The 14,264-nt window shown below is 44.8% G+C and overlaps 3 protein-coding genes across 4 annotated transcripts; 1 reads left to right on the forward strand and 2 right to left on the reverse strand.

The window, feature by feature from the left end:
* LOC131893501 (probable splicing factor, arginine/serine-rich 7) lies at positions 1 to 2,323 on the reverse strand. Its single transcript, XM_059243549.1, has one exon. The coding sequence runs from the start codon at positions 2,157 to 2,159 to the stop codon at positions 537 to 539; it is 1,623 nt and encodes a 540-aa protein (XP_059099532.1). The 5' UTR covers positions 2,160 to 2,323; the 3' UTR covers positions 1 to 536.
* Positions 2,324 to 3,957: 1,634 nt separating this feature from the next.
* On the forward strand, positions 3,958 to 5,558 carry LOC131893505 (large ribosomal subunit protein eL20-like). Its single transcript, XM_059243553.1, has 2 exons — positions 3,958 to 4,309; positions 5,188 to 5,558. Exons 1-2 carry the CDS (start codon positions 4,062 to 4,064, stop codon positions 5,468 to 5,470), a joined length of 531 nt encoding a protein of 176 aa, XP_059099536.1. The 5' UTR covers positions 3,958 to 4,061; the 3' UTR covers positions 5,471 to 5,558.
* A 2,097-nt stretch (positions 5,559 to 7,655) lies between these two features.
* On the reverse strand, positions 7,656 to 11,812 carry LOC131893504 (V-type proton ATPase 116 kDa subunit a 1-like). Of its 2 annotated transcripts, XM_059243552.1 has the most exons (5): positions 11,661 to 11,810; positions 11,274 to 11,597; positions 10,917 to 11,168; positions 8,505 to 10,717; positions 7,656 to 8,173 (listed from the first exon to the last, which is right to left on the reverse strand). In XM_059243552.1, the coding sequence occupies exons 3-5, from the start codon at positions 11,145 to 11,147 to the stop codon at positions 7,963 to 7,965; spliced, it is 2,655 nt and encodes an 884-aa protein (XP_059099535.1). In that variant the 5' UTR covers positions 11,148 to 11,168; positions 11,274 to 11,597; positions 11,661 to 11,810; the 3' UTR covers positions 7,656 to 7,962. The 2 variants fall into 2 exon arrangements, with proteins under 2 accessions (XP_059099535.1, XP_059099534.1); XM_059243551.1 differs by having other exon boundaries at positions 11,274 to 11,812.
* Positions 11,813 to 14,264: the final 2,452 nt, after the last annotated feature.

A 14,264-nucleotide genomic window follows, 5' to 3' on the forward strand; every position in this document is an offset into this window, starting at 1 on the left:
TTTGAGCTGTCAACTTTGCTTTATTGGAGTTCTTCGCAGGTTAATTCGTTGGAGGGGGGTTGGATTTTTGAGAGGCGAAATCAACTTGCCGATCCATTGGGAGTCTGAATCTGCATGGAAGAGAAAAAAAAAGAAAGCAATGATAGAAAGAGACAATGTGGATGTTTTGGACAGCATGAGGGTTGACACAGGCGCACACGCACTTAAGAGGGTAGTGAATAGGCTCTGCTTATCCAGAGTTGAACCATCACATTGATGGGTCACTAAGCCAACTGGGCGTGTCACCAGCCTGAAAAGAGTCTACAGAAAGAGCATGATAAGTTCGCAGAACAATTATGGCAACAGCATCATGACGAATGACGAGCAAGGATTGTAAGTGTATGGGAGTGCGTGTGTGAGAAGGAGAGACGGTGAACTCCGAGGGCGGAGATGCGGCGGCGTTGAACTCAAGCTGTAAATACAAATCAGACTTCTTTAAACCGCCTTTAGTGTCTCAAGGTAGTTGGAGAGTTGGAGCGAGCACGAAAAGGGTGGGTTCAAGGAGAGTTCGAGATCTCCATATCTTGAGTTTCCAGGGACTCTTCCGTGGTTTTGGTGGGGCGCCCTTTCGTGTCCGGGCTTTCGAAGCCGGCCTCTTCTTGATCGTAGTCCCGTTTCAAGCCCTTACTGGATTTCCCGTCATTCTGAGAGACCTTGCGATCACGGCTTCGACTCCGTTTCTTCTCTTTCCGGTCCTTAGAGCGGGATCGTTTTCTGTCGCGAGATTTGGATCGTTTGCGATCCCGCGATTTGGAGCGTTTCCGGTCTTTGGACCGGGATCGCTTCTTTCGGTCCCGGGACCGCGATCGCTTGGACCGTTTGCGATCCCGAGATCGACTCCGTTTTCGATCCTTGGACCGGGATCGACGCTTCTCGCGACTACGCGACCGAACCCGCGATTTTGAATCCCGCGACGAGCCGTTTTCTTTTCCATTTCCCGACTCGCCATTCTTCTCCTCGCTCTTGCTCCTCTTAGACTCGGATTTGTCTTTGTCCTTGTCCCTGCGCTTGCGGTCTTTGGAACGCGATCGCGAGGAGCGCTTCTTTCGATCCTTGGATCGGGATCGGGAACGACGACGGGACTTGCGATCTCGAGATTTGCTTCGCGTCTTCCTCTTCCGATCTTTGGATCGGGTTCGGCGTCGTGATCGGGAGCGCCTGCGATCGCGACTCCGTGACCGCCGACTACTGTAATGAGATCGACCCCGATCGCGAGAGCGGGATCGCGGTCGACGAGAGTGCGAGCGCGATCGCGAGCGAGAACTCCGTCCATTCCCACTCAACATGCCCATGAGTGGATCCACGGCGGCCGACACCAGACTTTGCGCCTCCTTGACCTTGGTCATGGCCTCTTCAATTTCCCTCTGAGCGGCCTCATTACTCTTGTTGGTGGGCTTGGAGATACACGTTAGCGCGTGGTTGACCTTAATGGTAGTGTTGCCGATTTGTTGATCATTCATCTCCAACGCCGGAATCACCGAGCTTTGATCCGTGAACTCGATCAAAGCGTACTTCTCCGCGTCATTCTCGCGCGTACAAAACCGGAAGAACTTGACCTCACCCGCCGCGGAAAACACCTCCATGCATTGCTGGGCCGACACACTCGAATCCAAGCCAAAAAGGGTGATGGTTCGCCGAATGGTCTCCACCTCCTGATTAGAGGCGTGGGCCGGCAGCGGCGGATAGGGCGGTAGATGACTCAGGGTCTCCAATCTCGGGTCATATGTGACAATATGGTGGCCCTCCACCCGATTGACCACATTGGGCGGCATCTTGACTTCCCCGCCCAGCCCATTATCGCGTTTAGCCCCACCCGCTTGGGCCATGATCAAGCCCGTGTGCTCATCCGGTACCAAATCTGTGCCAATGGGCGTCAGGATGATGGCCCGATCGATGAAGACCGTGTTGTTGAGATGCTGGGCCACGGCCAACGAGCTGGGGTCGGCGAATCGCAGGAAACAGCATCGCACTTGCACGTACACGGCGGCATCACGCACCGTCGGGTACAAACGGATTTCTTCCACGCGTCCGATGTGCGAGAACAGGGTGAGCATCTGGTCGCGGGTGGCTTGAGGCGCGATGTTGGTCACCTGCAGCACCCGGTTGGACCCGAAGTCCATGTTGGCCGACGAGAGGGATGTCCGGGGAGCGGTGGCGGGTTGGCTGGCGGGGGATTTGAAACGGATGTCGTCGGGATTGAGCTAGTACTTAAGGTTGGAGGAAATCCTACCCGTGATGCTGGCGGGAGGAGGAATGGTTTTGTTGTGAAGAGAACGTTGGTGGGTCAGCACGAGTGTCACCGAAAATTAAGAGAGTCAAGGACGCAGGCAATTCAAAAGTGGATTTTTGTACATCCAAGTTGCGGGCTGGATGTTAAAACCAACTGACATTGTGTGCTGCCTATGATAGAAAATTGTAATTCATAGTTATTGAAGTAAGCCTTGGCAGATTACCAGTCAAATGGACTAACTCACTAATGATTGGTTCATGATGCAACCATGATGATGAAAACCATGGACGGGGAATTAAGGTTTCCTTATATGAAAATAGACATATTCTCATCAATCTTTATACAACCATTCCAGATCAATAGTACATTCAAGAGCCCTGTCTGCCCGGCTCAAAGTCGTTGGGCGACATTTTTTTATTTTTTAATTTCAATTAATGACAATCGTTATTTTTATCGTTCATTGTTTTAAGATGTTCAGGCCCGGCCAAAACCAACAGATAAATATGGTCTTTATTGATGCCAAATTTGCATACATTTTTTCTCGGTTTGCAAATATATACACGTCCTGGTTGGCTGGAGGGGCTATTTTTCGAATATGAAAATGAAAAGAAAAGTTATATTATAATAATTTCACGTACGAGATTAGAACCCTCTTTACCTGGGGAGAAAACTCTTGCCTTGTTTGCTCTGCTCCGTAGAATCATCGGCTAGACCAGCATCTTATACATCTTTAATATTTCAAGATGAAAGCAAGTATGAGTTCAGCAAGAACATATTAATGATGTTGGACAATTATAGAACACTTTTGTTTCATTCAGGATGATACAGGTAAGATAACATTGTTTTCCAGTTTCTGAAAAAAGTCTTGGTTGGTAATATGTTAGCACCAGATTTTGAAACTGCATGTACTCCCTACTGAACTTTCATTGCAAAAAGATAATTAGAAATAAAGCAGAAAATGGCTAATTCTTACGATTACACCCCCCTTCCCCCCACAAAAAAAGAAAAGAGAAAATGATCCAAATTCACAATCACAACTTGCACGAATATTGATTAGTTAGTTTGTGCTGAAGTTTCAGAATACATCGCAGAAAAAAACCGGCGCTTTCAGCAATGAATGGTTCAGAGTAGTCCAGTTCAGAGACTTTCCGATTTTTTTTCTTGTTCGTCATAATGAAAATTTTACTGGTGACACTTTGTTGTTGCTCTGCCGTCGACTTTCTACCTAGCCAATACGGCCTGGCCCTCACAATTAAGGAGCCACAACTTCAAGTTCAAATTTACCGTTCTTCTTTCAACATCATGTAGCCAAACCTGTATATCAAATATGGGACTCTACCAGACAATGCAACAATTTCTTTCATGGCTTGGCCTACTATCGTCTCATTTATGCCTCCATTTGTGACAACATTAACCAAAAGTCAACGCAACTTCCCGAGCCCCACTCAGGGCCCTTATTTCGCCTGAGCTCCAGAGATGTTTAAATGTTATTATCATCGTTCACTCTCTTTATTTCAATTATAACGACTTCATGACTGGTTTCCCAAATACAGATAAACAATGAAGCAGTACACATATAACTCAATTTGGCCTTACTACCATCTATCAAACTCCAACCTAATCCTGATTTGGCCTCTGAACCGTTTCAATCAGTTACCCTGGCTTCATCAGCTGAAATTCTCGATGCACACGCTGTTTCTCTTCCTTTTCCGCTTCGCGTTTCACGGAGTGAGTACTTTTCTTGGCTAGTGAGACAGACATCGTCTAAGGCAGAAGACATTGTGAGGTCAGGATGCGCGCTTCCGGTACGTTAAAGGAATACCGCGTGATCGGGCGCAAATTGCCGACCCCGGATGAGCCCGAGACGCCTCTGTACCGCATGAAAATCTTCGCTCCCGATCAAGTGGTGGCCAAATCGCGGTTCTGGTATTTCTTGCGTCAACTCCGGAAGTTCAAGAAGACCACCGGCGAGATCGTCTCGGTCGAGGAGATCCGGGAGCAGAAGCCCCTCAAGATCAAGAACTTTGGTATCTGGCTGAGGTGAGACAAGAGACACATGTGTTAGTGTCCCATGTCGAATATTTACGTACACCTACGGGGATTAGTAATGATTTAAGCCGAAATTTTGCTAGTGCTGCGTCCACCGAATTTTTCGATGATAAATATTGAATTGCTTGGCCATGGTGTAGACACTATCGTTCTTACCATATCTTTTTGTTTTGACACTAGGTTAAGCATATTTGATGTTTACTTCTGTACCCTCTTTGCTAAAAATGGGAGCCCTAGCTAAGGTCCTTTAGTCTAAAAAGCTGCCTCTCGGGTTCAGAACACAGGAGTTGAAGGGTTAACATTACACAAGCAATGACCGATAATCGCAAGGAAAATATTGAGCCCTTTAGCGGCGATATGGTCTGGCAATCTTAAACATCAAATTCTCGAGATTGAAAAGAACATTGCTCCCTGTTGCTCATAGAAAATGAATGAGATGGTGGTCATTGAAAACGGTAGTAATGAATTTAAACAAAAGATGGATAGGTACTTCGTACTTCCCAAAATAAAGCAACCTGTAATTTGGAGCTGAATTCCTCCCTGGTATTCTTTTGTCAAACGTTGAACATCTTGTACCGGTTTGGTTACATTATATTTGATTTTAATTCACAATACCACCAGAGCCAAAGAGATATTGCACATCATAGATGCTCCCAAGACTTGTCAATTCCAAGTTCGACCTTTGGTGCGAAACTTCGGGCCGATGTCTTGGTAAAGAAATTTGACTTTTTCATGCCGGTTCTTTGCCGTTATTTGGCCTGGCGTCATTTGAATAGGTCAAAACAATTGATCCTTTTGTATTGTTGAACCTCTTAACGAATCAATCCTTACTCATCCAATTGACATCGGGACACCTTTTTACTCTCCAGGTACGATTCGCGATCCGGCACCCACAACATGTACCGCGAGTACCGCGACTTGAACGTTAGCGCCGCCATCACTCAGTGCTATCGTGATATGGGAGCCCGCCACAGAGCCCGTGCTCATGCCATCCAGATTATTCGCGTAGAGCCCGTGGCTGCCTCCAAGACCCGTCGTCCCTTGGTGCAACAAATGCACGACTCGAAGATCAAGTTCCCTCTGACATCCCGCGTGCAAAAGCGGGGAGGCTCGCTCTTCAAGGCCAAGAGACCCGATACCTACTTCCAATAAGCGTATGATGTGTGTCGGGGCCCTTTATGACTATTTGGGGACACCGACATGTGCTATGGGGTTAAATAAATGCGAACAGTCTCTACCACCAAGTTGTAAAGAGTTTTCGTCCTGGTTACTTACACAATTATTTTCAAGTAGAGTGATTGATTGGCATCGAACAAGGTCCTTTAAAAAGATTCCAATGGTTGCTTGATGGCGGAATGATCAAGTTTCTATCGTTGGTGGAAGCTTGAAATATGGTTTAAAACGGAAAATTACGTCAAATCGAACAAAAAGCGAAAGTTCGTTTCAGCCTGAAAATCTTTCGCCTTTCGTAAATAGGCCGGCCCAAATTTCTAAGGCAAGATGGTCTCTTTTGAGATTAAAATTGCCCAAATAATTGAATGTGAATGCACAACGAGTTGTTGATAAGTAGGGCCGGCAAAACTTTGCAGATAAATATGGTTTTTATTGACAGCAAATTTGTATGAAAAATCAACCGAATTTGCACAAAAGTTTACAAATAAACTTGCCAAAACATAGGCACCAACACGGTCTGGTGCGTGTAAGGGCTGTTTTCGCCTTCTCTATCAAGCAACACGTTGGTGAAAAGGAAAATTATATTATAATATCTTTTAGCACTGGGATTTGAACCTTCTATCCCTAGCGAGCAGATTCTTGCCTTGTTCACGCTGCTTCCTAGACTGATCAGCATTTTTAATATACCTAATATTTTGTGAAAGAGATAAATCTCAGCTCATTAATAGAAGAACAATAATGTCGGAGCGTAGCAAATGTATTGCAGAACAGTTTTGTTAAGAAAATTAAGCTTTTTAAGTTTCTTGCGAGTAATAGTAAGTCAATTCTTCCCAAATTAACCCTCCCTCCACCTTAGGACCATTTATCCTATAAATCATGAAAGTATCTCAAGATGTATCTGACATTTAACGGAGAAGTTCATTACACATAAAAAACTGAGTTCCAGCATGTGAAATAGAGTATCTTAATAAATTTAAATGATAAAAGAGCTATTTAGGATGGATGGAATACATAGGCAGGTGGTTGGTAATATGTCTATTTATATGGCAATCTATTTCATACCTACGTTTTGGCAAAAAGATTGGAAAAACAATCCGGTTGTAAAATTTTCCATTTTTCCTAAAATTGACCAGAATTTCTAAAACTTATTATGATTTTTCACAAATATTGGTATTTTTTGCTGAATTGGCTGAAATTGCTTTATGAATTGCAGAAAAATGTCAAATATTGCAGTTAAAATTGCACAATTTGCAGATGCAATACATTGGCAGGAAAAATCACGTATGTGCAAGTTTTTTGGAAAATTGACACAATGCAAGTTTTGGCCGACCCTAGAAATAAACGCCAAAATACAGGCCCCCTTTGACTTACGTCAAGAAGCACGTTTGACTCCTAACTTTGTGGCAGCATCGGTCAGGCTTATCTTGGACAGCTTGTCAAAATCGGCAAGGAGCTTTTGCTTCTCCTTGATAGAAACAATGGTTCTCTTGGCAGAAGCCATTATGTATGACTGTTTATTTTTATAAGAAAGCGGCAGAAAAGTTATTTTTATAAGAAAGCGGCTGAAAAGTTGCTTTTATAAAATGGCTTAACCAGTTTCCATCGAAAACTTCATTGTGGAGCGCGGGAAATTAAAAAAAAATTGCCGCCTTCAATTCTGCTCTTTCATCCGATGTGGCCTAAAATTTTGTGCTCTTTTACCCGATGCTACTTTACTATCAAATTTGATTCGGGGATTCATAGTCCTGCTCTTATATCCGATTTGCTCTTGTATCCGATGCTCTTGTATCCGATGCTCTTATATCCAATGCTCTTATATCCGATTTTTACTGTATTCAAATCTTGAGGATTCCATTGTACCTTGGCTAAGAAAATTACCCATGATTGTAACCAAATAAATATTTTTCGTGATATAATTGAAATCTTGGGGAATGCCTATGTAGTTATGCTTTCTCTGGTTGAAGTTATTAACAAGAAAATGTTATTGTGTAATAGAGTTAATTTTATTCTTCCTTCTTTCCGAGGTCTAATCATCATTCGAAATTGCATCAAATCTGACCGCATGCATCGGATGTACGCAAAGACGAGCCTCACATTTCGGTTAGCGATGGTTTTAACTTAACTTAACTTCAGTCTTAAGTATCAAACCGACCTTTAGTCATAGTTCAACTTCAAAGCTCTTTAATCAGCAGCGACAAACAATAAAAAGTTCATAACATCTACAGTCAGTTCATAGATTGGTGGGAGTAGAAGAGCTTACAATTTCATGACTGGTTCAAACGTTCTAAGTGTAATTACTACGCACTCAAATTGTCAAATTGAAGGGGTCTTCTTCCAAACCCGCAATACAGATGACCACGGGCTTTGACAATGAGCATAAAACCGAGCAATCTAATCTTAAGGTAGGTAGGCATGTAAAGAATTGAAGGGGCATTAACAGTAAAAGAGGCCTAGGGCATTAACATCAAAGCTCAATCCTCATTTTCGGCTTGTTCTAAAATGGCCTCAAATGAGAATGGAATGAAGAGATAACCATCTCCTTTGTAGAACTTTGACTGGAACTCGACCCAATGAAGACGAAGAGTATGCAAGAAGGCCGAAAGTCCTTCCATTAGGCAGAGGATACCAACGGTGCAGACCGCCCAAAACGAGAAGATGCCCCACAGAATCACTCCTCCATACCTGCGCCAATCAAGAGAAATCGGAACATGATTATGGCTAACATGATGTGAAAACGAACACAAAATTAACCACACTCAAACTTGGCTTTTGCAATAGACTGAAATTAATATTTCTGTCGTTTATGTATAACCGATAAAAAGTCCGGTTCAATCTGAATACTTGAAATTTTTTCTCTTAAAAATGAACAAACTACTTGGAGCAATGTTGGCGAATCTGAACAAAACTGCAATCCTATTAGATAAGCCCGAGGTTTCGTCGTTGGCTTATCTAGATAGAACGAGGGGAGGACTATGTAGAACTTAAAAAAATGACTTGAGTAGTGAGCACTCACCATTGATCCACACTGAGACCAATTCTTAGGACCATGTTCCAGAGTACCTCTGAGAGTTGGGCGTGAGCCAGTGACAACGCCCACAGCCGTAGATAGGAGGCGGTGTGCGACACCGATCCCAAGACATACTCAATGGTATGAATGCCTTGCAAGATCATCGTCTCGCCAAAATCGAAAGGAGCCTCAGACGTGCCGTCATGCCCTCCAGCCGCTCCTCCACCATTCACGTCCATCCGAGGGCCTTGGGCGGCCTTGGCCTTGGCCTCTTTGCGCAGGACTAAAGGTTTGGCGAACAACATCACCGGAACGCACAACAAGGCCACAAAGATGAGCAGCTTTTGAATGAAGCCCTGTCCGGCGTACATATTGGGCTCACAGCCCTCTTCGGTGACCTCGTTGGGCTTGAACAAGACCATGTTGATGAACGTGATCAGGATGCTGGGTGCGCAGCGCTCAGATATGGCAAAGTCCTCGGGTTTGTTGTTGGCGTAGTAGGTGGTCCACTTGTGGAACATGAGAAGAGCCAGATAACCGAACATGCTGCACAGAAAGATGACCTGCGGAATGAACTCGGTGATGATGTTCAAGGGCTTGTTGAAGTACTTGTGGTTCCCGTAGGACATGATCACTCCGAACACCATGTGGATCACGCCCAGAATGATCGAGAGCTTCATCTTGAAAGCGTTCAAAAACACGATCTTGTTCTCTGCCACTTGCCAAATCGGATCCACGCCGAATGGATAGGGCGTGCCGTACCAGCCTTTGGGCTCGGCCGGACTGATCATGTCGCTCTCCTCGGCCATGATCGTGCTCGAGGGCTGATAGGCGTGCCATGACGAGCCAAAGATGTTCAATGACTTGGAGAAGACATCGTTGTACAGCAGACCGGCGTAGATCGAGAAGAAACTCATGAGAGTGATGAGATATCGACCTGCGAAGAAGATCCGCCAGATCTCGGAGTCGATCTTCCGTGCGGCCAATTGCTTCTCTTTCAGACACATCCACACACCAAAGCAGAGCACGATGATTCCATGACCCAGATCGCCAAACATCACACTGAACAAGAACGGGAACGTGATAATGGTGTATACGGCGGGGTTGGTTTCACGATAAGTGGCCACACCGTAGGCATTGATCATGGCTTGAAAAGCCGAAGTGAACTTGTTCGTCCGGAAGAAAGTCGGTGGGGACTCTTTGGTGGTCATTTGGTTCAGAATGGGCGCCACAGAGGACCCGGACTTCTCCGTGCCTCTTCGCAAGGCCAATTGAATGGCCTCGATGTCGGCGGTCGGGATCCAGCATTCCGCAATCAGACACTTTTGCGTCACGTCTAGATTGAACATGTTCAGAGTGTGGTAGATGGCCTTGATCTTGCGGACCTTGACGAACCAGACCTTGATGTTTTTGGCGGCTGCCACTAAAACGCGATGACGGTGATCGTTGGTTTGTCCAAGGACCGTGTTGAGGTCCTCCAATCTCTGCATGACGCCCACGGCCATTTCACGGCGATCTGCGGCTTGATCCGGACACGGGTACAAGGTGGCTCGGAAGCCTTCGCAGATCTTCTTGACTCGAGATTTGAGTTGCTCGCCTTGGAAGAAGATGACGAACACAGACTTGAGCACTTCATCTCCCGCTTGCGGGTCCTCAAGGGCATCTTCGATCTCAGCTTGTCGGAGGAAAACGTTCCCGCGACAAGCACGCCATAACATGCGCTCAAAGGCCGGTAGGCGTTCTCGGAGAATCACGCCCGCCACAAAACCGAGCTGGAGCGAACCGGTGGCCCCGCCCTCATCTGGGATCAGTTGCTGGTGTTGACCCACTTGCGGATCGAGTTGATCTTGCTCTTCGAAGAACTGCTGAGTCTTCCGAAGGATGTGTTTCAACTCGGTCAGCTCCAGGAAATTCTTCTTCAATTGCTCGGCGTTCTGATTGACCTCTTGAAGCTCGTGCTCCAGTTTCTCGAAAGTGGCTTCAAGATCAATCATCTCCCGAGGTTGGGGTGCATCCGGGGTGTCGGGGGAATCCATCATGGGAATGTCGTCCTTCTTGATTTCCTTCTCCAGAAAACGCAGTTTCCGCTCCATTTCATCGCAGCGTCGCACTTCATTGACAAACTTCCGCTGAAAGGCGTTCGTGTCCGGATTGAGATCGCGGAATTGCACCAAGCCAAGCTCGCCTAGTTCGGACACACACGCGTAAGCGGCCTCAGACTGGAAAGGAAATTGGATAGTAGTAACCATACGATGATACTCACAGGGAATATGTGGGTAGACGTTGATCCTAGCCCAGTTTTTAAGTTTTTGATTCCAAATCATCATCACTTTATTCAATGGCTTTCCACATATATTTCATTAGTAGATCAAATATTATAATAATGTTAAAGAATTTAGACTCCATTGTTGTTCTCACCTGTAGAAAGAGTTGACTCAAGGCCATTTCCTCACTCCGGAATAGACTGGTCATGATGTCCCTTTGGCTGGCAGTGGGTGGTCCCTGGGCTTCGTACACTCCATCCACGCCTTCATCGTACCCCCCTTGTTCCTGGAGTTGGTAGGTCTCGCCCCCATCATACCCAGCTCCATTCTGGTACGAGTTATCCTCCCAAGTGTTATCCTCGTATCCGTAATTTTGCCCCGACATGATGCTGAAGCATTCAAAAGGCTGAAAACGAACGAAGCGTCAAAAGTCAAAGATAAGGCCTTAATCGCAAGACAAACAGTCGGATGATCCCAACTACGCCCAAGCCACGGAAATTCGAGTCTTTACCTCCTTCCACTGGTTTTGGACTCAATCCCGAGTGAATGGATCACAAGACACAAGACTCGAGGGAGTGGAGTTAGAAGTAGGGGAAAGTGGTCCAAGTCCTAGCGGTAATCGATAAAACAGAAAGAAAGCCACCCAAGCAAGCACTCTTGACTAGGGGGATTCTGGTGGTGAGAGTAAGTCGGGCCAACAAGGTTGATGCGATCCGGCGGGGCCTTGCCTGAGATGCAAGAAGCCTTCTTCAGTCAATCAAAGTGCTGGATCCGGAATTCCTTCGACGGACCTACACGGGATCGTTGTCGTTGTCATCGATTCAAGCTGATAGGTCTAAAGGTAACAGCAGAACTGTATGTGAGTTGTCAGGGTGCGGAAGGAGGCCTTCTATCATACGTAGGTAGAGGCGGTGGAGGCTCAGGCTCCTGGAAGGCATTGACGTGAGGCTGGGTTGCTTGGTTGAGTGAATTGGCGTATAGCGTATACGTTAACGCAGGCGTGAGTTTAAAGGTGGTCAGTGCTATGCTGCTACTGAGGAGGTCTTTGAAGAGAGGACAAGGACACTTGTTCAAGTTGGAGCGCCAACAACATCGAGGCTGTTGACATTTAGATGTGGCGAATTCACATTTGGGGCACTTTAGATGGGCGCTATAGTAGTCCACTAAACACTTGACTATAGAAGGATTCTATTTTTTGTGGTGCCATCGGTGCAGAACTTCTGGATGGATGACAAATGGAGCCTTATTAGCCTCTCATCTCATCGCAATGGAAATTTGAACGAGCTCTTTTCATATAAAATCCGGTCAGAAATCGGACATGGCGTAGTGAATAGAGCAGTTACTTTTCTTGAGAAAAGTTCTTGTTCGATTCTTATCAAAGGACTTAACTTAAAGGCTAAGTCCACATCTACAAAGGGATCTGATGTTGCACTGAAGTATATTCATTTCCCAATCGTTGGGTGCAGAGTTCATTGTTCATTAGCTTGATTGTATTGGTCATTGATAGCTAGAAATTATTGTTCATTAGTGTTTTTTTTCCGGACTGCCTTACCGTTACTGGGATTGGAATCCCAGCAGCGTATTGATTGTATTTTTGTTGGATCTGTTTGTTGAATTTATTTCTATGTTTTTGTGTGTTTTCCCCAGTTTCGTTTTTTGATTCCATGCTTTTATCTCTTGATTACTATCTCCGTCCCAGATTCGTATGTTCAGTTTGATGTAAAAGGTAGTTTAGTGCTGTTTTGTTTTGTTGTCCTGTGTCTCAAGACGACCTAACACATAATAGCCTTTTTTGTTTCCTTTTTTTCTTTTTCTGGGTTTTTTGATCCCGCCGATCATTATCATTGTGTTTGCAATTAATAGTCTCTTTGCATTCATGATGGAAGCCATATTGAGAAAAGTCAGTAAGGAGACTAGACAATGTTTGGTCGTGGTCTTGACAGGCAAGTACCCTTTCCTAGTTAATAAGTCCTTTGTTTTAGAGCTAAAGGCTTTGGTTGTTTGGGTCGATCAGACCGGGGTGCTGCTTGAAAAATAGGCTCACTCTGAAGTCTACAAATCGACTGATTTAGTCAGTGTAGAGGTTGAAGAGGTATCTCCACTTGATATAGAGCAGGAAAAGATAATTTAAAATTTAGAGGAAGTAGTTTATCTTGTTTACAGAAAGCAGCCTTGTCCTGAAGAAGGAAGAAAATGCTGTCAGTTTGACCACCCTAAATGGTGACAAAAACTTCTTAAGTTCGGCTTTGAGAAATACAATGGGAAGAAAAGATGTTCGAAGATATATTTTTTTGTTGAGTAGACTTCATGACATTGGGATCCAAGGCAAGGTTCCCAATTGGTAGAGATGAGATTTTCATGATAGGAAGCAATTTGTTAAGGTCGAGGGATCCCTTAGTGAAATACATGATGTCAAATTGGGTGTTCCCCAGGGCTCCATCTTAGGGCCCCTCCTTTTTATGATATTGTTGCCCCGCTTCAAAAGCTTAATAGTACTGCCAGTCTCTCTTCTTATGCTGACGATACAAAGTTAGTTTCTAGTAGGAATGGCCAAGATTCCACTAGCCTGACAAAGGACCTAGAAATAATCTATTCTTGGGCTACTAAGAGTAATATGGCCCTGAACGGAATAAAATTCCGCTCTATGACCTTCGGGTCAACTCCTTTGAGTACTCCACTCGTAGATAATGGAGGTAAAGACATTGAGCAGGTCTCAGCTTTGAAAGTTTTAGGTTTAGTCCTCCAAGATAATGGAAAGTTCGATGAGCCTTGTCCAGTTGAAGGTGGATAAAGCTTTTCAAATGTGTGGTTGGATACATCGCACGTTTAAGTCCAGAGATAGCATCACAATGCTAACTCTGTACAAGTCGATAGTTCAGCCACATGTTGAATATGTTTCACCCAACCCAGGTTTTAGGGTCATTTGTAGTGACCGTAGGGGTTTAATGTGCGTTTTGAGAGCACCTTCAAGCCTTCGAAAATCCAGGCTAGTTCGAAAAATGAAGTCCACATCTTTTTTTTCTCGGGCTCCTTCATTGTTTCATTTGCTTCCCTCTAATATTCGTAGGAAATACGTAGGCCTTGTTGATCCGGTAGCATCTTTCAAGTCAGACTTGGACAAATTTTGAGATAGCATTCCAGGTCAACCCTACATTCAAGGACTAGCTAGGTCTGCCAACTCAAATTCGTTGGTAGACCAAATATCAAATAAAGATGGAAAGGTAATAAATGGAAAAATTATAACCTTTCATTTGAATAACGCTGGAGATTGCATTCCCTGTAGCTGTTAGAAAAGCCCGTGAACAACCAAACCAAACCAAAAGAAAAGCCCTACTCCGATCCAGACTAAAGCATTAATTTAGATTCGGAAAGATGGTTTGTTTAACCTAAATATAGTTTGAACGGCTTCTTGTCATTTCCGGGGAAATAACTTTTCTTGCCATTTTAACTTCACAGAAATTTATAACCGAGGATGTTTCGGGGAGAAAAATCTTAAAGCTTC

This window comes from Tigriopus californicus, chromosome 2 (assembly GCF_007210705.1).
Source record: "Tigriopus californicus strain San Diego chromosome 2, Tcal_SD_v2.1, whole genome shotgun sequence".
In the NCBI taxonomy this organism is placed as follows: Eukaryota; Metazoa; Arthropoda; class Copepoda; order Harpacticoida; family Harpacticidae; genus Tigriopus; species Tigriopus californicus.

What these genes read in the sequence shown, in the direction of transcription:
- LOC131893501 (XM_059243549.1), bottom strand. Translation starts at nt 2,159, where the DNA reads ATGGACTTCGGGTCCAACCGGGTGCTGCAGGTGACCAACATCGCGCCT.
- LOC131893505 (XM_059243553.1), top strand. Translation starts at nt 4,062, where the DNA reads ATGCGCGCTTCCGGTACGTTAAAGGAATACCGCGTGATCGGGCGCAAA. An exon ending in AACTTTGGTATCTGGCTGAG is followed by an intron (nt 4,310 to 5,187) that starts GTGAGACAAGAG and finishes TTTACTCTCCAG; the next exon opens with GTACGATTCGCGATCCGGCA.
- LOC131893504 (XM_059243551.1), bottom strand. Translation starts at nt 11,147, where the DNA reads ATGTCGGGGCAAAATTACGGATACGAGGATAACACTTGGGAGGATAAC. An exon ending in TGAGTCAACTCTTTCTACAG is followed by an intron (nt 10,718 to 10,916) that starts GTGAGAACAACA and finishes TTTCCTTTCCAG; the next exon opens with TCTGAGGCCGCTTACGCGTG. An exon ending in GGTCTCAGTGTGGATCAATG is followed by an intron (nt 8,174 to 8,504) that starts GTGAGTGCTCAC and finishes TGATTGGCGCAG; the next exon opens with GTATGGAGGAGTGATTCTGT.